The following is a 23,910-nucleotide window of genomic DNA, read 5'->3' as shown; positions in this document are numbered from 1 at the left end:
TGTGTGAATTGTCTGTAACTATAATTACAGTTAATGCCATGTTTTGCTTTGGCATGGCTCCTGTGCTTTTAATAGCTGTATGGTGCCTTACATGCCTTTCACACTACACACTTATAGCCATTTGACACCACTTTAACGGTCATGGGCTGCATCTGTACTACAAAAATAATCCAGTTTGACACCAATGGCCCAGTGCTATGGAATTCTGAGAACTGTAGCTTGTTGTGGCATCAGAGTTCTGCTGTCAAACCAGATTATTTCTGCAGTGTGGATGTAGCCCCGGTTACATCCTGCAGAATCCTGGGGTTTGATGAAACATGAGAGGTCTCTGGCAAAGAATTCTAAACATCTCAGAAAACTATAAATCCCAGGATTCTGTATCATGTAGCCATGGCTATTAAAGTGGTATCGGAACTGCTGCTGCTGTTGTCATCTTCGTTGTTGTTGTTATATTTATTTATATCCTGCTTTCCTACCCAAAATTGGAATACAAAGCAACTTGCACACTGAAAACAATACAGTTAAAAACATACAAAAATGGGCATCAAAACAGAATTAAACTAATATTGTATTAAAGCACATAATCCATTAAAAGAATAAAGGAATAAAATGCATACTCTTTCGGTATGAATGAGACTTGTTATTCTATCACAGCACAGAAAGTTGTTTTAACCAAGCTAGACTGGGAAAGCTTGATGGGGTAATATTGTAACAGTTGTTGACCAGATGTGTCTGATTACAGATGCAAAAACAATTAGCCTAATGTGATCAGCAGCATCTCTCCTGAATTATAGGGCACCCCCTATATAGTTTGATGCTATTTTAACATTTGTGTGTATTTAATTATATTGAAATTGTTTTAATCATTTTACAATAATAATATTTTAATCATTTTAATTTAACTTGAGTCCCAGTTTTAGGGTAAGGTGAAATATAAATAAAGATGAGATTATTGTTGATTGTAAACTGAACATGACCAAGCAGTGTTATACTGTAACAAAGAAGGCAAATAGGGTTTTAGCCAGAATTAAAAGAACCATGAAAGCCAACATGGTGTAGTGGTTTGAGTGTTGGACTGCGACTCTGGAGATCAGGGTTCAATACCCCTCTTACCTATTGGGTGACTCTGAGCAAGTCACATGCTCTCAGCCTCAAAGGATGGCAATGGAAACCCCCCTCTGAAGAAACTTGCCAATAAAAACCTATGATAGGTTTGCCTTAGAGTCGCTCACCCCACACTAGGTGATCTAGAAGATCTGGAAGAGAAGAGAATGGGAACCAACCATATCAAGCAAGAGATTGATAGAGCAGTGGCCAGCCTTGCCCTCTATAACTAGGTGTTGTGGAAGACTAGGCTGAGGAGGCACAATCCTTCGCCCGACCACAATGCCATTCAAAGGAAACAGTAGCCATCTTTATCTCTTACTGAATAGTGGCTGTGGTGATTTGGGGTAGTTAGGGGCTAAACAGACCGCCCCTTTGGAGCAGCCTACTGTCGTGTCAGGGAAAGGTGCTTTTGCTGCCACCACAGTGCTTTCCAGCACTCCTTTTGGCGCTGCGTCATCCGGATTCAGTACCAAAGGAGCGCCATGACGATACTCTCCATGCGATCAGGCACACAGCATGATGGTGGACGCCACACCCCCACCCCAGTGAATACCAAGGGCCCACTGTATGTTTTTATAAAACAACCAAGAACAGAATACAGTCAGTAATAATACTACCCGAGAGTTATTGATGTGATTACTATGAAGATAAGAACAATTGTTTGCAGCATAAAATTAATATATCAAGGAATAAGGAAAAAATGTCAAAGACCCTGTAAACAAATGTTGTTGTTCTTTTTGTGTGCCTTCAAGTCATTTCCGACTTATGATGACCCCCAAGGTGACCCTGCCATGGGGTTTTCTTGGCAAGATTTGTTTAGAGGTGGTTTGCCATTGCCTTCCTCTGAGGCTGAGAGAGTGTGATTTGCCCAGGGGCACCCAGCAGGTTTCCATGGCCAAGCTGGGAATTAACTCCTGGTCTCCAGAGTCCAACGCTTAACCACAACACCACAGGTTCTAGGACTGGACATCTACACCGTATAAATAATATAGTTTGACACCATTTGAAGTGCTGTAGTGTGGATGAATGGTTGAACGTAGCATGACGACTCTGGAGACCAGGGTTTGATTCCCAATCAGTTGTGGAAACCACTGGGTGGCCTTGGGCAAGTCACACTCTCTCAGCCACAGGGAAAGGCCATGGCAAACCTCCTCTGAACCAGCCTTGCCAAGAAAACCCCATGTTGCCATAAGTCGGAAAGTACTGGAAAGCGCACTACCACCACGACACCCCATCCTATGGAATCCTGGGATTGGTAGTTTGACAAGGTCTTTCTGTGCCAAAAAAGCACCGGTACCTCGCCAAATTACAAATCCCAGGAGTCTGGATCCGTGTCACTTAAAACAGGGTGACCAGAGGTCCTCCTTTTCCAGGACCTGTCCTCCATTTCAGGAGGAATTCCAAAATGTCCTCCATTCCAAGCATGATTAAATTTATATATATAATATATATATATATATATATATATATATATAATTTATATAGATATTCAAATGACTAAGCATATATATATATATATATAATTTATATGTATATTTAAATGACTAAGATATATATATATATATATATATACATAATGATTAAGAGGGACATATATATGTGTGTGTGAGACAAAGAGGCAGACAGATAGATGGACAGATTTCATGACTAAGGGGCGTAAAGTACATATATATTTAAGAGACACACATAAATGACTCAGAGGCATAAATATCTATATATTTCTATGATTGGTTTTAGCTTTTCTTTGGTCATGTCCTCCATTGTCCTCGAATTCCCTACATTTTGGCGGTGCCTTGTCCTCCTTTGCTGTTAGGCTGTCACCCTGGAGATGGTGCCTCTGCAAACTACAGATCCCAGGCGCCTGGAGGATGGAGCCAGGGGCAGCCAAAGCGGTATGAAAATGCACTATTTCTACAGCGTAGATGCAACCCTTGCAGAGCTGCTCCGCTAAGGCGTCTGCCCAGCTGGGCAGCAGCAGCGCTGAATAAGAAAAGCGAGTGAGCTAAAGAAGCCAGTGGAGCAGAGCCTGGCTCCTCCCCCTTTGAGCGCGGACCAATGAGGAGCGAGGGTGGGCGGAGGGGAGGCGGGGCGGCCTCCCCAGCGGAGAAACTTGAAGGAGCGAAGTCTCAAAGGCTGCGAAGAGAGCGAGAGGCTCGCGGGCGGAGAGGAGCTGCGCCGCGTCCGTGAAGCTGCAGCAACTACCTCCGCGACGATCCCGCTTCTCAAACCAGCCTGGCTTCTCGGAAACAACCTTTTATCCTTCAAACTGGGACGGAGGCGGTACACTGAGAGGGCAGAAGAGGAGCAGAGGGCAGAGGGATCCTGAGAAAAGGGGACTATTGGATCTTTGACCTCTCCATCAGAAAGGGAGGATCGGCTCATAGATATCCCTGAAGAAAAGAAAAACAAAAAGTGGCAGCAGGGAAGCTTTTTTTCCCTTTCTGTCTTCCTTCTCAGCATCGATTGGGAAGGAGATCAATCTTGGGTTCTTCTCTCTCTTTTTTTTTTTTTTTTTTTTTTTTTTTTTTTTTTTTTGCATCGGGGACAAGGAAGGAAAGAAAGAACTGGTTTGGCTAGAAGGGAAAAGGAATGGAAAGTCCCAGAGAGAGAGCACAGAACTTTTGACAAGGTGTAAATTGAAAAGAAAAAGAGAGAGAGAAAGAGGAGGAGGAGGACTGGCAGTTTGCAAGAGAAGAAGGAAGCAAAGCAAAGCAAAGCAAAGCGGGTGTTTGGTGGGTTTAGACTGTCCTCTCCACCTCTCCAAAAAAAAAAAAGGCACATTTCCCTTGGTTTGCCTTCTGGCCATGTGGACTTGGGCCTTCCCTCCCCATTGGGATCTCCATCCTCTCTGCCTTGACTCTCCGAACTGACCTTTGGTGGCCTGTGGACCAGGAGAGGCAAGAAAAGCCAAAGAACTTCAAACATCAAAGCCAGTTTTTCCTGTCCAGCCATGTCTTTGGAGGCGACGGCTTTCTCCCTGCCCAACAGGACGGACGCTTTGCGGGACGAGACCAGCAAAGCCCTGACTATCCCAACGGTGATGTTCATCTTTGGTGTGGTGGGCAACCTGATTGCCATCGTGGTCCTCTGCAAGTCCCGCAAGGAGCAGAAGGAGACCACCTTCTACACCTTGGTCTGCGGCCTGGCAGTCACCGACCTGCTGGGCACCTGCCTGGTGAGCCCCGTCACCATCGCCACCTACCTGAAGAACGAGTGGCCCGGCGGGCAGCCCCTTTGCGAGTACAGCACCTTCATCCTCCTCTTCTTCGGCCTCTCCGGCCTGAGCATCATCTGCGCCATGTCCATCGAGCGCTACCTGGCCATCAACCATGCCTACTTCTACAGCCACTATGTGGACAAGAAGCTGGCCGCCCTCACTCTCTTTGCCATCTACGTCTCCAACGTCCTCTTTTGCGCCTTGCCCAGCATGGGCCTGGGCAGCACCAAGCTCCAGTACCCAGAGACCTGGTGCTTCATCGACTGGAGGACCAACGTCTCCACCCATGCGGCCTATTCCTACATGTATGCCGGCTTCAGCTCCTTCCTCATCCTGGTCACAGTGGTCTCCAACGTCTTGGTCTGCATGGCCTTGATCCGGATGCACCGCCAGTTCATGCGCCGCACCTCCCTGGGCACCGACCACACAGCCGCCGGCCGCCTCTCGGACTTTCGGCGGCGGAGGAGTTTCCGCCGCATGGCCGGGGCAGAGATCCAGATGGTCATCTTGCTCATCGCCACCTCCTTGGTGGTCCTCATCTGCTCCATCCCACTCGTGGTGAGTCATGTTGGCAGAGCTAGCTGACTTCCAAGCAGTGCAGTAGTCCTAGTCAGACAGTGTTGCACAGCAGTGGTTCCCAAACATTGGTCCTTCCGAGGTTTTCAGCTTCAGCTCTCATCCAACTTGGTCAATGGTCAGGAATTCTGGGAGCTGCAGTCCAAAACATCAGGAAGGCCAAAGTTTGGGAACCACTGTTCTAGAGTGTTGCTATGAGGAGATTATTGGGATACAGGAGGATGGTACATGGAAACGAATACACTCAGGCCCTGCTTGAAACCACCTACTCACTTCCCCTTAAAAAAACAAAACATTCTGAACATCCTTGCTACTACTACTACATAGTTTTGGCTGGGAAAAAAGGTCAGCTTTACTCTCAGGGTTGGAAAGAGAGGTGCCCTCATTATTTGCAGATGTGACCTCTGAATTTTTGGCCCCCTGTCCAGAAAAAAAAAAGGTAAGGAACTCTCCTTTTCACAGGATGCCTCTGTTGTTGCTGTGTACCTTCAGATCATTTTGGACTTATGGTGACCCTAAGACAAGCCTTTGTGGTGGTGGTTGTGTACCTTCAAGTTGTTTCTGACTTATGGCGACCCTAAGAGGAGCCTGTCATGGGTTTTTCTTGGCATGTTTCTTTAGAGGGGGATTTGCCATTGCCTTCCCCTGAGGCTGAGAGAGTGTGACTTGCCCAAGGTCACCCAATGGGTTTCCATGGCTGAGCTGGGATTTGAACCAGAATCACAGTCCAGCACTTAAACCACTACACCACACTATCACTGGGTTTTCTTGGCAACTTCAGAGGGGTTTTTCCATTGCCATCCTCTGAGGCTGACAGAGAGCCTCATGCATGCATTAAACGAAACAATCAGATAAGCCTTGCATAAGTAGGCAAACATATTTTAAACTTTCTAGAGATTGCTTGAATTATAGAGTACATCTACACTGTAGAAATAAGTCAGTTTGACACCATTTTAACTGTCATAGCTCCATCGTGCAGAATCCAGGGATTTGTAATTTTGAGAGGCACTGGCACTCCTTGGCAGAGGAGGCAAAAGACGTTGTCAAACTACGAATCCCAGGATTTTCTAGGATGGAGCTACAGCATTTAAAGTGGTATCACACAGAATTATTTTGGCAGTGTAGATGCACCCTCAGCCTTCATCTTTGACATTAGGCTAAACTCAGTGACAGCCCTTTCCATAGAGGAGACCCATTGAAATCAATGGAAATTGAGTTAGCTGGGACTAGCTGGTGTCATTCATTTCAGTGGTTCTTCTGGAGGAAGAACTAGTAGAGGATTAATGGTGACTAGGTGTTGGACTACAGTTCCCAGCTTTCTTTGCCACAGGCAGTGCTGGCTGGGGCTGTTGGGAGTTTCAGCCCTATATCTAGCATGCCCTAACCTCTATTCTAACTATGTAGGTAATGTTATGGCCCCTCTCAGGCAAGAAACCTGTAAAGGGAGCAGAGCTTGGGAACTTGACACTTTTTGACACAAAATTGTCCAGTCAGCATGGCCACTGACTGCACTGTCTGTGGATTCTGGGTGCTGCAGTGCAGTAACTTTGTTCCGAAGAGGCACCTTTGAACTCCTCTCTGTCTGTGCCACATGTCAGTGTTATTAATGTGATTATAAAACCTAGAAGAGACAAAACGTGTGTGTTCTTGTCAATCTTATCTGTTAGAGAGCCCAAGCTGTTGTTTGGGGAGCCTGATTTGAACCTAATATTAAAAAAATAAAATCCCTTCATGCTCCATAAAATGTCAACAGTTCTGGTGCACAAGCAACCCCACCCATGGAATAGCTAAGCTTTATTATTCGAATTTAAAATTGTATACAGAAGAGCAAAAAATACATGTGCAGCACAACCATTGGTATTATTGCTTGAAAGGCAAGTTCTGCTCTGTTCAGTGGGGCTTCTTCCAAGGAAAACATGCATAGACTTGCAGCCTTACATCAAAATACCATTTGCTTAACTGAGTTTGTGGGACAAAACAAAAAGTCAAAAATATCTCCAATTCCTTCCTTCATATCTCATAGAAAGACAAATGGAGATATGATCAAGGTGTTAGCTCAACTGAACCAGAACTTGGAAAAGTTTCTTTTTGGGACTACAACTCCCTGAACACCTCCCTCCACCCAGTGGGGATGCTGGCCATGTTGGCTAAATGATTATGGGACCTATAGTCCCCCAAAAGGAACTGCTTTGAAGCTCTGTCTGAAACCTACAGGAAAATGACAGCCAGTCCTTAGATAAGTGACTACATTTCTAAGTGCTTTGTAAGACCAGACGTCAGGAAATGTTAAAATGCTTTAAAAAAATCACTCCCTTTTGGCAATATATGCGTGTTGCATAAATATTTCTGGATGGAGGCTTCAGGCTGAAAGATTTACAGTCTTGGAAGGCTTCTTTCCAGAGCTGCTCTGCTCAGGTTATGCAGCTGGTGCCACTATTAACAGAACAACTTGGGCTTTGGGATAGATAAATAAATAAAATATCCCCTTGAGAAGGGTAGTGATGAAATCATTTCTTGCCTGGACAATTTTCTTAAATTGTTGCTGGTGGCAGCTGGAGGGAAAGGGTCCACCTCTGCCCACTGAAAAGGCAAACAAGCCCTTTACATTTGAAGATATGGGGAGAAATAACCTTTGCCTAGCTGGAACCTATGTCCCCTTGCAAGTTTACCAATAAAATATGGCAAACTGGTGTTTTTTTTCTTGGCGGGGATATATTTAACAACCAACTGATAGGAAAATACTTACAATTGCCCCACCCTTTCATCCTGGGAGCTAAAGAAATACGGACTGGGAGCTAAAGAAGTATGGGGTTATTCAGACAATGAAAATAATCCAAATGAATCTGGGTTGAATTTCTTTTGTTCACATTTATCCCAAATGCACTCAGTTCAGTGTGTGTGTGTGTGTGTGTGTGTGTGTGTATTGGGGGGGGGGGTCAAAAAACCCCTATTTAACTCGGGTGCTTCCCTGAGTTTTTAAAATAGATTTGCATTGTTGGCAGTGTGAATAACTGATGCGGATAGAACTGGATTAATTCGGGATTAAACTCCGCACACCTTGAATGTGTTTTAAATGCATTAACATCGTTGACTCCATGTTTACTTGAGTGCTGGCACATGTGAGCAGTTGAATTCCTAGAGATGCACATAGATGCAATTCCATAGTATGAATAACAAATCCAGAATGCATGAGTGAGGTTATTCACATCATTCAGCTAAAAAACAAACAAACCCGTCTGAATGACCCATCAGTTCAGCCTGATGGAGTTTCCTATAGCGTCCTTCTGAAATAGCTCCCTATCAAGGGTGTAGCTAAACCTAAGAGCCTTATAATGAGGGAGGGACAGAGCGAGAGAGGGCTGGGAGAGCACAATCCTGAGCTATTTGGATAAATGGTATAATTTTACAAGTTAGGCAAGTTTTGCTACATAACTAGCATAATCCAGCCATAGATGCCTTGTCTGGGATACTAAGCACACCTTAAAATAGTTTGGCTGGTGTTTTGCCATATGTAACTGTCTCTCTTTCCATGTCGTGTTGCTCACAAGGACTGTGCTGGAGGCTACTTTGCACGTGATTTTTTTTTCTTACAGCGTAGGTGTTTCCGTTTCAGTGGTAAAAGTATGCCACAAGACATGTGAAAGGCACGCAGCCCCTTCTCTGCAAAAACCCTTGTAGCAAAATAAGACACTGGTGCATCCTTGACCTTCTCGAGTGGTGACGGTCTTCGTGTAGGAGACACAATCTGGGAGATGTTGCTCCTTGCAACATAGGGACCATGTGGGCAAAAGCATCATGCATAATAATAAGATATTGTGCCTTCAGTACGGTAGCAAAGTGACAGAAGAGATGGTTAATGCATTGCATGCTCCTGGATAGATAAAAAAATAACTGTAATAGACCTTGCTTACCACTCAACCACAAACCTGTTTTGTTCCAGCACTGGCTTGACTCTGTAGGCTAGGTAATCCCCTAAAAATTTCAGTATTGTTGCAACATGTATTGGTATTAAATAGAACATTTGTTTTCTTCATCTAAACACATTCTAATGCCCCTTTGTGAGCCTAGGAACTCAAATTATACTAGTGGGCAATGTGGGAACCATTTGCAAACTTTGAGGCAATAGGGTTCCAAACTGTGCCACTCAAATTCGCAGGTTGGAAGCTGTTATATTTTGGATTGAACGTCCCCTCCCCAAATAAACAATATACAGAAACTTCTTGCAGGTTATAAAACTGGCACATCAGGGAGAATGCTTTGCCAATCATTTCTACTTAATGTGTTGGTTTACTTCATGGATGGACTTGTGATGCACTTTTCAAATGTGTGAGAGGGAGTATTTAAAAATAGGATCACTCCACCTACAGTCCGAAGTGGCAGAGTTCTTATTCCTTACCTGTACTACATTATTCTTCATAATGTTAAGCCTTAGCATAGGCCATGCACAGCAGCCATCCCTAAATCCATTTTCAGCTTACAGTCACAAGTGTCCTCTGCCCTCTGGCAGGATACTTGATATCATAGAGACCATAATTTATTTCCAGCAGGTAAAAAAGCCACGATCCTGTCTGAAGGACAGGAGAGACCTTCCTAGCCCTGCCCCAATTTCATACCTTCTTTATATCCCATACAAACAAGACCTTCTTGCTCAAGTCCAAGGTACAGCAGAAAGAATTGGGGACAACCACAAAACAGTGACTGGCCATCATTTGCAGACCCATTGCTACATAAACACTGGTGGCTTAGTGATAAATAGGATACAAAGAATGGAAACAAAGAGGGTTCAAGAACTATTAAGATAACTCTGGTTGTGGGAACAGAATCTTGGACAAGATGGGCTTTTGATCTGATTCCACAAGCCTTTTTTATATTAAGCATCCCTCTGGGACCTTGACTAGATCATGAAAAATGGCTCTTGTGATTGTCAATTAGAAACAGAAGTTGGCCATAGAGAGAGAAAAGTCACATAGCTGTCCAGCTCAAAACACATATTCTTGAAGTAAGTCCTGTTGAGCTCAGTGGACTTTACTTCTTGTAAATATGCTTGGGAGTGGACACAGGATTTTTGTTTTCTTTTAAAGAGAGAACAGATGTACTGATTTCAGAAGAAATGGACGTGCCATATAATATGAGCTTATTTTATCCTCACAACAACCCTGTGAGGTAGCTTAGACTAAGAGCAAATGCCTTTCCCAAGCCTTTGTGGAAGAGTGGGAAATCGGGGATTTGAATGCAAGTACTTCTGGTTCAAGTCCAGTCCTCTCCAGGAAATCAAATGCATTTTATATCGTGGAAATATTACAATTCATTATACTATTTCTGGGGCAATAGGCACTCACTGGGGCCAGCATGGTGTAAATGGTTTGTGTATTCAGCCCCGGAAGCTCACTGTGTGATCTTGGGCACATCATAACTCTCTCAGGCTTCATCTACAGAATTACCGTAATGCAGTTTGACACCACTTTAACTGCCATGGCTCATTGCTACAGAATTTGTAGTTTTGTGAGATATTTCACCTTCTCTGCCAGGTAGCTCTGGTGCCACAACAAACTACAAACCCCAGGATTCCATAGCATTGAGCCATGACAGTTAAAGCGGTGTCAAACAGCATTAATTCTGTAGTGTGGCAGCAACCTTAGTGTGAAAAGTTGCCAATGGCAAATCTCCTTTGAAGAAATCTTGCAGAAAATCCTATCATAGGGCTGCCATAAGTCATATTTGACTTGAAGACACATACCAACAAGTTATTGTACTTCTATGGAACTGTGAAGTTTCTTACTGGAAACGGGGAAGATACTCAAAAGAGGAAGACATTGCCTTCATGCGGCTAATAGAAGAGACAATCTAGCGAGCATTGCTTACTTGAAAAAAATATTGATATAAAGAATAACCAAGTTACTTTGGGTTTTTAAAACTGGGAAACAAATATTGAAATAATTACATTGTATGTAAATTTAATCAGTGGAATACATCTCAGAAACCAGTGTCATTCTCTAATAACCGAAGCAACAAAATAATGCAATTTAATTAACTACAATGTATCAGAAAATGGGAAGAAAACAGAACTTTAAACAACACAGAAACATGCCACTTCTGCTCATGTTTAAGACTTTCATAGGTTCATTGTCAAATATTGAATGAAGGCTTTCCATCTCCCATTATAATGAAGAGGCAGAGATAATAAAAGTAAAGCGGTTTATATTTGACAAACAAGGGAAAGACAAATATAGTCACTTTTGTTTTCTTTCCTTTTTTGTATTCGCTGCAGCACAGAGTTGAGAATTCATTGGAGATTTTTTAAAAGACTTTTTAAAAATGTGATTTAAAAAATAAAGCATGTTTGTATCATATCATTCCCCTAAGATGTTATACATAACATGGGTTTTCCCCTTGTTTTACTTATAGCTTGCCCTGTGTGGTAAACCTGGCTGAGAAACAGTGGCTGACTCAATAAGGCTGACTCAGTAAGGAATTTGAAATTAGCCTTTGCCTGTAGGAGTCAGACATGCTTTATTTCACTGCAACACGTTGGAGAACTGTAACCATACAGGCCAAGATATTAACAGATCTTACATCTTCATTTGCCTGACAGGCTGTTGGTTTCTCCAAAAGTGACACTATGATTTGTACACCTTATTTTCTTTCAAAATGCATTGTCAAGGATACTTGCTTGAGACATGCTGGGACTGAAGCTTGCTGAAAGCATGACGTCTGACATGAAAGATATGGTTGTTAATCCCCAATACATGTGACAACAGTAGCTATACATGAATGCACTTTGTGCATGCCCAGATGCAGTCACTGCTATCACTTTTTAGATTTGCCCGTACTTCATTTGGCATGGCTCTTAGGACTTTTCCCAGTCACATGGCAGAAAGTATGGGGAGGTAGTCACAGGGAAGGCATTACAAGCTCCATACTATATGTATTAACTCAAACAGTAACATGCTTGTGCCAATTATACTTAAGAACTGTAATCTTTCCCTTTTTCATAGCCTGGATCGTGGTACCAACCTTTAAAGTTTTATTGTACATCTTGCTTTTTCCTTCTCCTGCTCTCTTACCTTTAACCCTACAGACGCCCTCCCTACTATCACAACTACTGAAACTACAACAAAGAGAGAATTATACTGCTCCTGCTACTTTGCAACACTTTGGTGAAGTTACTGGTTTGGAGTATAACTCCCTGATTTCTCCAGTGGCCATACTGCCTAGGAGATTTAGGGAGCTGTAATGTTAAAAAAGTAATTTTTCCAAGCAGAGATCTGGTGTCACAACAAACCAAACTTCCCAGAATTCCATAGCTTTGAGCAATGGCAGTTAAAGTGGTGTGAAACCAGATTATTTCTCCAGTACTGATGCAGCCAAGGGCATTTAAAATCAGCCAACAAACTAGAGTTTAGTCTCATCAACAGCAGGGACGTAGCCAAGGGGGGGAGGTTCTTGGGGTCCGGACCCCCCCTTCCATTAGAAAAATGAATGGTATGTGCTGCTGCGCCGCTGCACCCAAGCCCCATTATAATAGTGGCACTTAGTCTGAACCCCCCCCCCTTCCTAAAATCCTAGCTACGTCCCTGTCAACAGCATATACAGATATCATAACTAAGTAAGGTTTTGGGTTTTTTTAAATCTTTGGTTAAACTATTAATCTATACAGAGCATGGAAAATCACTTTTGGGGTGACAACATCCATACTGGCTGGAGGATTTGGGAGACATGGTCCAACAAAATAACTTGCGACAAACAACTGGATATGTCACTTTTTAATGGCTTTCAAAAATCTTCTCAATTTTTAAAAGTCATTAAAAAGTGAGTATCCAGTTGTTTGCATCCACCCTGTGCGATGACGGTAAATGTAGTTGGAAGAAAGAGGTGGGTTTTTATGTCGCCATGTGCACCTGCGCCCTCCTAACACATTTCATCCATAAATCCTCTATCCCCTTTAGTTTGGTCCCCTTGGGCACTGATGAGATGGCAAAACTGGTTTTGGAAGTAAAGTAAATACTGAAGTCTAAATCCAGATTGGTCCTACCAAGAGCAGATCCATTGAAATCAATGGATATTAAATAAGTGGTTACTAATAGATCCTGGTTTTCCTCAGTGGGTCTTCTCCAGGTAAGGCTAAGATTGGATTTAGCTGAAAGTTCCTTTGGGCAAAGGTTACTTGGCAAATTTCGGTTTCCCACTTAATATTAACTAGCCATCTATAGATAGCCCTGTATCAGAATGTGATAGGGAAAAGTTTATGAGGACAGGCAAAGACTTAAGGGAAGGCTACTCCTTTGTTTGCCGAAGGCGGTAACCGCTATAAAAGTAAGGACACTTTATGGTAAGGCATACTTTATGTTTACAATGCGTCAGGAGGAAAAAATCCTTTCTTCCCTTAAAGTTTGGAAGAACAGCTGAGAGCCCGGCCTTGGCTCATGATCCTGAGCTTGGTTCATGAAAGTGACTTTTCATAAGACCATAATACCTTTGAATGTAAATCCCTCTCCGGATGTGGAAGCTTTGCACAGGCAGGGAGACTTGGACATGGTGGGGTGTGCTTATGACAAGGTTGTCTTTACTGCACATTCTGAAGTGATACAGTCACACAAAGGACCATACCATTAAAAAGTCACTGTGTTTTCATGAACTCTTCCCATCCCATTTGAGGCATATCCAGGGGTGTGCCTGAAGGAGGAGGGAAAAAACCCACTTTGTCTTCCCAGTGGAATTTTCCTTTAATTTTTTAGCATTACAGAGAGTGAGACACTGCAAGCTTTTCACATCTAGAATGCTTCTATTTGCTGTGTTCATATTCTCTTGGTAGCTTTGCCTGGCCCTTTTCTTTCAGTGCCTCTACTATATATTCTAAGGCTGCATTACACACTGAACAAATAATGCAGTTTGACATTCCTTTAACTGCCACGGCTCAACACTACGGACTCCTGGGATTTGTAGTTTTAGGAGCCACTGAGCCTTTGCTGTCAGAGAGCTCTGGTGCCACAACAAACTACACATTGCAGCACTCCATAGGATGGAGCTATGGCAGTTAAAGTGATGTCAGCCTGAATTATTTCTGCAGTGATGATGCAGCCACAATGCTCAAGTTTTAAATTACTGTAATGCTAGAAATTTGGGGGCTGAAGGGAAAATGAATTTGTAGGCAGATTTCTTATTTGGGAAGTGGGGCATTGCCTTCATTTTATCTCGATCCAGTTCTTTATCCCTGGGCATACAGTAGAGTCTTGATTATCCAACATAAATGGATGGGCTGATAGTTGGATAGCTGATAATGTTGGATAATCCGGAGGGTTCAAGAAAAGCCTTGAAATCACGATGAATTGCAAACGTATTGAAGTTTTATTGCAGTAACAGTAAAAGTAATTTTGCAGTAATGTTACAGTAACAACATTTTTTGTTTGGGGGCGTGTCTGGGGGGGCACGGAAATGCCTACAGCCATGCCCCCAAGCAGCCGTGACGTTGGATAATCCAGAATGTCAGATGACCAAAGGACGGATAATCGAGACTCAACTATATCTGTATTTCTGTCCTCATGACAGGGCAGGGGAAAGTACTTTTGGATCTATGCAGAAAGAACTTCCTTCCCTCCAGATTGCATTTCAGTAACAAAATAGAGATTTTTAAAAGCCCATCATTAGTCTGATTATATTTTTCATGACACATCTTATTTTGGCCTTAACCGTCATTAATTTCTAGATGCAGAGATGCCTAGGAATCAGATTTATCCAGAAGTTGCTTTCTTGCATTTGAAAGCTTAACCTCAAATTTATTTGCAAGCTCTGAGGGAAATTGTGTGGGCATGTTTTCAAAAGCATATTTCTTTGTTTGTACCTCACATGGTTAAGAGGTGAATACAGGCGGGATACAGACCGCCCTAAAAGGGCGGTCTGCCAATGCCTCCTTTTCTGCTGGCAGATTCCAGCGCACTCACACAAGTGTGCCATGATGTGTGGACGCTAAGCGTCCGTCGCGTCAAAATGATGGCGCCCGTGTGTACAGGGAGCTGCCATTTTGATGTATGGAATATGTACTAGGGTTAGGGAGCGTCAGCATGGTGCGCGCTCCCTAACCCTAGTACTGCCACCGCCATGCCACATTTTGCCCGTCTGTAACAGGCCTTAGTGTGGATATTGTGTATGTGATAAACCTAAAACAGGGATTTTTTTTCTTCCATGTTTCTTGGAGTAGATCTCATGTGGGTTAGTACAGAATACATGGAAAAACTACAAAACCCAAGAGCTAAAGTTGTCTGAAGACAACAGGGATGATAAGCCAACTCATGTGGGGTGCACAAGGTTAGAGAGGCTAACATTTATGAAGGAAAGCTTTATTTCAGAAAGATTTGCAGCTGATGAAGTGTTACTTATTTATAGATTTTTGTGGGGTTTTCAGGCTATGTGACCATGTTCTAGAAGAGTTTATTCCTGATGTTTCGCCAGCATCTGTAGATGTTACTTATTTATTCATTGCCTTTCTCCCAGTATGGAAACCAAGGTGGCTCACAACATATAAGATTATAGCAGAAGGCTGCTAAAATAAACCATAAAAGTAAATGTGCACATATACACAATCAAATAAATTATCACATTAAAACCAGCACTGAATTAAAACCAGCAGGAAAAAAACACATAAAATGTAACAGATGTGTGTGTGTGGGGGGGGGGGGGGAGTACAGCACTCCTCCCCATCAGAAGACTCTTCCACAACAACCACTTAATGGCCAAAATGCCTGACTGCTGGCAGAAGGAGAGCAGAGAGGTCTCCTATTTGCTTTAGAATTATATAAATACATATATGCATTATGAGAGTTTTCTTTCATGCATTTATGCATGAAAGAAAACTAAAGGTCTTTAAAAACAAACACAAACATTGCATTCATAGGAGAATTAATATAGGGGTTTCCCTCATTATTGAATATTAGGACAAGGGAGGTAGGGAGTTTTGCTAAGGGAAATCCATCTGTCAGCAAAATAGCAACAAAGGATTTTATGTCAGGTGCAACAGCATATATACAAGGTGTCATATCCAAGTGTATAATATATAATGAATTATTGATTTGATATTTGTTTTCATTAATTGTTCTCCTTACATTTTGCAACAATGATGGTTGCATTTTTACTAACTAAACCCTTGGCTCAGACAAAGGCTGAATGGGATTTGTAGAATACCAAGTAGAGCCTAGTATTCTAGTGCATGCTTCAGAGCTGAGCTGATAAATATCTCAAAAGACACTGCCCATCATTTTGCATGTTGTAGGAATCAGAACTCCAGATCCACCCACTATCCAACAACTAGCATGAAACTCAGTGGTTCCAAGAGCTTTGGCATGAAAGTCTAGGTCTACTCACAGCAGAATAAGCTGGAAAGATCCCATAAGTAAATCATGCACATTGCCTCCCAATGGGGAGGATCCATGTGAAACCCTTAAGTCTAACATCTTATTTAACTGCATCACTGATTTATCTCAGCTGTGATTATGTGCCTTCAAGCTGACACTGACTTATGGCACTCCTGTCAGGGGATTTATTCAGAAGTGATTTGCCATTGCCTTCCTCTAACACTGAGAGAGTGTGGGTCCATGTACACTGAAGAAACAATACAGTTTGACACCACTTTAAATGCTATGGCTTCATCCTGCAGAATTCTGTGGTTTGTAGTTTGGTGAGGTACTAGCACACTTTGGCAGAGAAGGCTAAAGATATTGTATGTAAAACTACACATTCCAAAATTCCATTGGACAGAGGTACAACACTTAAAGTGGGGTCAAACTGCATTATTTCTACAGTGTGGATGGAACCTGTGACTCATCCGTTGGATTTCTATGGCTCAGCAAGATTTGAACACTCAAACCACTACACCAGTTAGTTTTAGGCAATGCTTTGCCTAAGGCTACAACCTTATACACACTTACAGTGGAGTCATTTCCATTGAACTCAACTGTATTTACTTTTGAGATGACTCATGAAGAGAAGTGTTGTACACTGTTACTCTCAACCTTGGTAATAAAGAAATATATGGTCTCACTGAATGCCTTCCCCTCAGTGAACCATATTTCCAAAAATATGAGCAACCTTCCCAGTCTGGAAAGGGTTATTAGTACTAGAAGGCATCACTGGTTACAGATCCCGCAAAAGATATGGTAAATAAATACTATATTAGTTTTGTGGTAGCAAGGGAAATCTATTGAGCTAGACATCCTAGAGGCCTGTTTAGTGGCTGGGATTTTGGTTTTTGTTTGTGAATTTCTGTTTTAATCTGGCATCCCATCATGTCAACTTTGAAGGAGTTTTAGCAACAGTTGGATACATACTAATATTTTCCTAAAGTGGCCTCCGCCTCAGGAAGCGTTCATACATAGTGTACAAGCTGTTTGTCTTAGAGTGGGATTTAGGCCATGACTGCATCTCCCTGGAGTAGCCCTATTAAATCAAAAGGATTATAAGGGAATTTCATTTATGAAATTATCAGGAGGGAGGAGAAGACATTTGTACAGTTAGGAATTTAAATAATCCTACACTTTTTTTGTTTGCTAGCTATGTTTCATGAGCCATGGTCCTTGCATCAGAACTGTTCAGAAGTACAAAATTTTGCATCTACCAACAAAGTCACCAAATAGTCAATACTGTATATTAAAGGATTATCCAAAGTCTCCTAGGGCACTCTTCCCCAATCTACTGCTCTCACAGTGGGTTGGATTACAATTCTCATTATCCAGGGGCTGGGGATGAAGAGGCTTATAGGTTGGGTGTAAGTCTGTCTTAACAGCAGGGTATAACTTCTTGGCTACCTTGCAGAAGAGGCAGTTTAGTAGTGCATATTTTAAAGCCAGGCTTGTAAAATGTCGCTGCAGGTGAAATAAAGATCTTTAACCATGTATCTATTACAGATGGACTCAACAAAGTCCATTTAGGTTTGCCCATCTTTCTCCAGGGTCAGCGATTCTCACATTTGAGTCCCCAGATGGTGGACTTCAAAGCCCAGAATTCTTCAATGCAAACCTGGCTGAGCGCAACAACATCTGGGGACCCATGTTTTGGAACTACTGCCATCAGGGTGTAACAATGCGTTTAGCAAATTCAATGTGCAGGCAGCCTTTAGGGTCTTTTCATTATGTTCACTTATTCTGAAAGCTTTATTTGACTGTTCTTTAAAATCCTGAGACTGTGCTTTGCTTTGATATGCCCATTTTGCACTGGTTTTTACTGGTTCAGATCATTGGTGATCTAATCAAATAGTGCCCTTTGATTTCTGGTGGCCTCCATGCCATTGGGGGTGGTGCATCCATTCTGCGCTTTAGCTCAAAACTTGGAACAGAGGTATCATCCAAATTTTGTGGAAGTCATCAGTCATGACTGTTACTGCTTTGGTCTTACCAGTAGTGGCTCTTCACAGAATCTCAGGCAAGGTGCTTTCTCATCATCTCCTTCCTGACATATATATTTACTGGAGGTATTTGAACAAATCTTGCCAAGAACCTTGCCATGATAGGTTCATCTTAGGGTTGCCATAAATCACATATGACTTGCAGGCACACCACCACAACAACAAACCTGATCATTTCTGATTCAGAATCTTGCACTATACCACTGAATTGTATCTTTATCTTAATTCCCCATAATAGCCACTTTGAAAACATTGGGCCAGTAGCTAGTGAAATTTGCTTTGCATATCTGCAATTTTCCTGGTCAAAACTTGAATTTGCTTCAATGAGACCTTTATTATTACAATGAAAATGTCAAGTATGGGCCCTTAAATCAGATGGAATCTTGCTTCCCTTTCTCATGCTGGAGCCCCAATCCAGATCAAGAAGGCTGTTGTAAACCCTTCTCTCACCACATCTTGGATTTAAGGGTGGAAGTGCATGTCTGTGGACTCTCTTACATCTGTATGTTATTGGGGAAGGATATGGCTGGCATCCTGTTAGTTAGTCCTCCCTAAAGCCGACCTGGTCAATCTATTATTGTATGGTGAGGCAATATGTAGATTAAAATCCCATTGCTTGAATGGGTCTGCTCTAATCAGGACTACAACAAGGTATGGGTTTATGAGTAGTGATCAATCTGCCTTTCAGGAAGCCAGACCACCTTTACTCATCTTCTAAACAAGGAAACTCTCACCAAAACACAGTTCAGTAACTAGTACTCAAAGTTATAGTAGTGGTAAGTTAGATAAAATTTTAGCTCCTCACTAGATGATTAACTCTGTTAGCAATGCTCACTGGATGCATTGCCTAAAATGTCATGATTTGTCCTCTGTTGGCAGTTCAGATCGTTTACCATTTTAGTAATTTTGTGTCAGAGTAACTCATTCTGTAACAACTTTCAGGGTTTTTTTTTTTTTTTGGGGGGGGGGCAACAGTTCAAAGCCAAATTTGATCTCTCTCTTCCCTTTTATGCTTTCACAAAGCATGAAAGGGAAGAACTCTCAGGTGTGAAGTCATTGTGCCATCTAGTGGTTAGAAAACATATCAGCTTGAATTGAAACAGTAAACTTCCAGGTTGAAGAAACTAATCACTGTTCATAATGCTACTTTCCAGTAGTGTTAGTCCCACGAAAGAAGCAGAAGAAATGAAAGTCAGCCTTTATTATGATAAAGTCATATGTAACCCACAGGATGGAAGCTTGTGATGTCTTCAGAACTTTTCCCCATCAGGCGGATTTTAAAGAAAAGAAGGAAGCACAGGTTCTTCTGAAGATGCCAGCCACAGATGGCCACATAGATCATGGCCACATAGCCCCCAAAAAACCACAAAAAACTATGGATGCCGGCCATGAAAGCCTTCAACTTCACAAAAGTGTGCCTACTTGGGATTCAGTGCAACCCAAAGTCTATACTTATAAGCTGAGCTTGGAGGTGTTAATATTTTGGGTATATTTCCAAGAACCTGCGCCAGCTTAGCCATTGACTGCAAAGGTTGGAAGATTCTGGGAGTTGCCCTAAAATCTAACTTTCAAGCCCCACTGGTTTAAAATGATCTCATTAACAACACAGTGGATTGACTCCTATGAAATCCAAAGTGATTAACTTTGGCTGGCTTGCCTCTCATTAGTCTTCAATATGCCACATAACCTCCCCTGTCTTTTGCTGGTTCAAAGACCTATTTGTGGATGAAAGGCTATTAAGAAGCGCCAGTCATGATGGATATATATTCCTTCCAGTATCAAAAGAAATATGCTGTCATATATCACTTGCAGGGAGTTTGAGAGGAAAGGGATGTTGGATTGACGTCATGTTTGTAGGCAAATTTGTTGGCAATTGTGGTAGAAAATCTCAGACTGGATAGGCCTTTGGTCTGATGTTCATACCTGTAAACACCTTTAAAATTCCTGGCTGTCATCCTGTGCATGTGTTTTGTATCTTTTAATGATTCCTGGCACCCCAGCCAAGATTGGTGTAATACATTATAAATAGGACAGGCCGGATTCACGAGGAAAGATGTCTATGGCATAATTTAGTACCGTTCATCATCCTAAGTGAAATGCTTTTCTTGCCTTTTTTTAAAATTTGGAGGGGAAAAAGATTCACTCTAGGCAAAAGCTGTCTTTGAAGAAAACAACCTCTGACAAGCTTGTACAGGCAAAGTTTAAAGGGTATTAAAAACAACAATTTTCCTCTGAATACTCAAGTCTTGGAAGCTGCCAACAGAAGTTACTTCTAACCTCAAAGAGCGTACAATTCCAGGCTTGTCCCCAGGAGAGAATTTGCCTGTGAGGTGAAAACTCCTGGTCCAATTTTGCTTTTAAACATATATTTTTATATGTGACAGGATTAGAATATTCAGGGATTGGCTGGATCTCTCACAAATGGCTCTGGGGGATATGCTGTAGCTCCTGACACACCCAGAAGAGTTAATAACAGATTTGGTCATACAAGAAACAAAAAAGCTAGCTATGTTTTACACACACACATAGAAAGAGAGAGATAGAATCCATGATGCTCAACTTGAATGCTCAGAATTAGAGAACAAAGACAAAATAGGTGAAGATGGACTGGCATATCAGAAGCAATTCATGAATCGTTTACCGACCCATAGATATTTCAGTGATTTTAGTAACACCGAGGGTAGGAGGAGGTCATTTATCTCCACATAAATCAAGTTGCTGGAAATTTTTCTCATTCTGAAAATAGCTCCTTTCTGATATTGCAGAAAGCTGTTCTCTGCTTGCTTACCTCCCTTGCTGTTGTTAACAGCTAGTTGCTAAGCCGGACATGAGCTTTGAAATGTCAGCTTGGCCTTCTGTCATTGAATTACATTCACATCCTTTCTTCGCCCCTTTCCAGGTGCGTGTGTTTGTGAACCAGCTGTACCAGCCGCCGTTAGTGGAGGACATTCAACAAAACCCTGACCTACAGGCCATCCGCATAGCCTCAGTGAACCCGATCCTTGATCCCTGGGTCTACATTCTGCTTCGCAAGACTGTGCTGAGCAAAGCCATCGAGAAGGTCAAGTGTCTTTTCTGCCGTATTGGAGGGGCCCGTCGGCAACACTCAGGAAGCAATTTCAACTGTGCTGATGGACGCAGGGCCTCCTCTGCCACTGCCAGCCACTCACCCTCCTTCATCTCTCGAGAGTTGAGGGAGATCAGCAGCACTTCACAAACGCTTCTGTACCCCTTGGAGCCAAGCGAAGGGGCTGTCGGGGACCGTATGCTGTTGCCTGGTGCCAGCAGCAACCTGGCTCAATCTGATACCACATCTGTAAGGACATTGAGGAGTTCAAATACTTCTGAGTCTTCACAGGGACAGGATGGTGAAAGTGTATTTTTGGTGAATGAACTCAGGCCTGTCAGTGGGGTGAACCCCACTCCAAAGGGCAATTCTCTTCAGGTCACCTTCCCTTGTGAGACACTGAACTTGTCAGAAAAGTGTATATAAACATGGAAGGAATTATGTGCAAGGTGGTCCTTCAGAAGACCATCCCAGAGAAACTGGTATAAGAAGACAGATCAAATGCACATCTTTTTGCTGTCTGGTCTGTTGCAATCTGTCGTGACTCAGGCACAACCAAGACGTATCTGGTTTATCACTTTCCCAGTCCAGTGGGATCAAGTAGCCATTCAGAACAAAGTGGAAATGGGCACCTAGAGACCATTCAGACACAAAATGGCAGCAATCAGAGGTGGAAGCTAAGCAACCTGACTTCCTGGCTGCTACATTTTTAGGCACTAGGTGTGCTATTTGTGGTGGAAGAAGGAGGTTGCTGCTGTGTCTTGGTATTTTTCTTATTATAGGATAAGCACATTTTTTTTGCAGGAGATTAAGGATCACCTCCACTCTACAGACTTGTTTTTTGCCCTGAGATCCTGCTAATGTAACAGATGAATGTAGTGGTGTCAGAAGCATAGGCTGCTGCTCGTGCCTTGTCTTGCCTTGTGACATAGGACTCTTCTTCAGGGTTGCAAAGAGATTGTCATTTCCCCCTATTCACATAGGATTGAAGCATACTTATCCCTTATCCCTTTCCCCTCCCTTATTATGGAATAAGGTTGAGATCGAATTAATTAAAAGATAGCTGCTGGTAGCTGTGCAAAACTGCTCCAGCTGATAAAAAAGTGAAAATCTCTCCATTGGTGTGAAAAAATGTGAATTTTTTTCCCTCTGGCTGTAAATATATATAAGTATCATGACTGAATGTATTTAAAGATTCTATATTCTTCTCTGTGAGAAGGTTCATTATTAATACAAAGTATGTTGGAAAATAATGTTGCTAGCCCTCTTTACCTCCAAATGACTTCTGTTAGATAGTTTTACATTAGATTTATTTTTGAAAGATGCAAGCTCAGTGGTCCAAAGCAGAGCTAAATCACAGGACAAAAATGGAGGCGGTTGGGATTAAATGGAAATATATTGTAATAACATTGGGGGAAATAAAGGCTTTTTGTTTTTCAACATTTTGCTCATACTGTGTGTGCACACCTAAATAAGAAAGTGGAAGTTATGTGTTATAAATGCATGCTTGTAAAAATGAAACTGTTCCTACCTAGGCTAATAACCTAGTTCTCTAAACACCCAGTTCTTTGCAGGCTTACTTACATGAAAGGATCATTGTCTTTCATCACACTTTGTTGTTGTTAACTGCTGTCAAGTTGACTTGGACTTATGGCGACCCTATGAATGAGAAACCTTTGAGTCATCAATGGGTTTCCATATCTAAGCAGCCCTGCTCAGGTCTTACAGACTTGGGGCCATGGCTTCCTCGATTGAGTCTATCTACCTATAATGGGGTCTTTCTCCTTTCCTACTGCCTCCTACCTTGCTATAAGCAATGTTGTCCTTTCTGGTGTGTTATAGCTTCTCATGCTATGTCCAAAGTACAACAGTTTTAGTTTAGTCATCTTGGCTTCTAGAGAGAATCAAGATTTGATTTGCTTTAGAACCTATTTATTTGTCTACTGGGTAGCAGCAGTAGAGGATGACACTGGCAGAAGATCCCTCGGAGACAACAACAGTGGTGACCATAGCTAATGCAGTCACTACTACGCAGAAGGCAATGGTAAATCTCTCCTGAAGCCTTCTATCTTAAAAACCCTATGATGAGACAATGGCACTTACTCCAAAACAAAATGGACATTCAACTATAGCCTTAAGGACCTCAGTCTCAGTAGGGTTCACTGCATATCTAAGCACTCCTGTGTAATGTTTTTAGGATCAACACCAAATACATCTCTGCCTGAGATCACCTTAAGCAAAACTAAACTTGTATGCTTGGAAACAAGACCTTTTGAGTTGAGCTAGGCCATATAAATATATTTAGGACTGTTGTCCCAGGGCAGGTGATGCAGCCAGTGTCTCCACACAAGAACATTCAAAGCTGCTCATCAGCTAATATCCAACCAGGATTGTGTGATGGTATGTTTGTTGCACATGAGGAGTTTCCATGCTTCCATGTATGTTTAGTACAGCTCAATTTACTGCTTCTCATTTGTGTATACAGTATTTTGAGGCCATACATGGTATAGTGGTTTCATTGTTGGACCTGGACTCTGCCGGACCAGAATTCAA

At 42.3% G+C, this 23,910-nt stretch overlaps 1 protein-coding gene across 1 annotated transcript; it reads left to right on the top strand.

The window, feature by feature from the left end:
* The first annotated feature begins 3,661 nt into the window (after positions 1 to 3,661).
* Positions 3,662 to 22,921, top strand: PTGER4 (prostaglandin E receptor 4). Its single transcript, XM_089513273.1, has 2 exons — positions 3,662 to 4,882; positions 21,190 to 22,921. Exons 1-2 carry the CDS (start codon positions 4,058 to 4,060, stop codon positions 21,781 to 21,783), a joined length of 1,419 nt encoding a protein of 472 aa, XP_089369399.1. The 5' UTR covers positions 3,662 to 4,057; the 3' UTR covers positions 21,784 to 22,921.
* The last annotated feature ends 989 nt before the right edge of the window (positions 22,922 to 23,910 follow it).

This window comes from Sceloporus occidentalis, unplaced genomic scaffold, assembly GCF_023333645.1.
Source record: "Sceloporus occidentalis isolate IW3139 unplaced genomic scaffold, rSceOcc1.0.p SCAF_1, whole genome shotgun sequence".
Lineage (NCBI taxonomy): Eukaryota > Metazoa > Chordata > Lepidosauria > Squamata > Phrynosomatidae > Sceloporus > Sceloporus occidentalis.
Note: the sequence above shows the minus strand (reverse complement) of the source record. Positions and strands in the feature narration are given on the sequence as shown.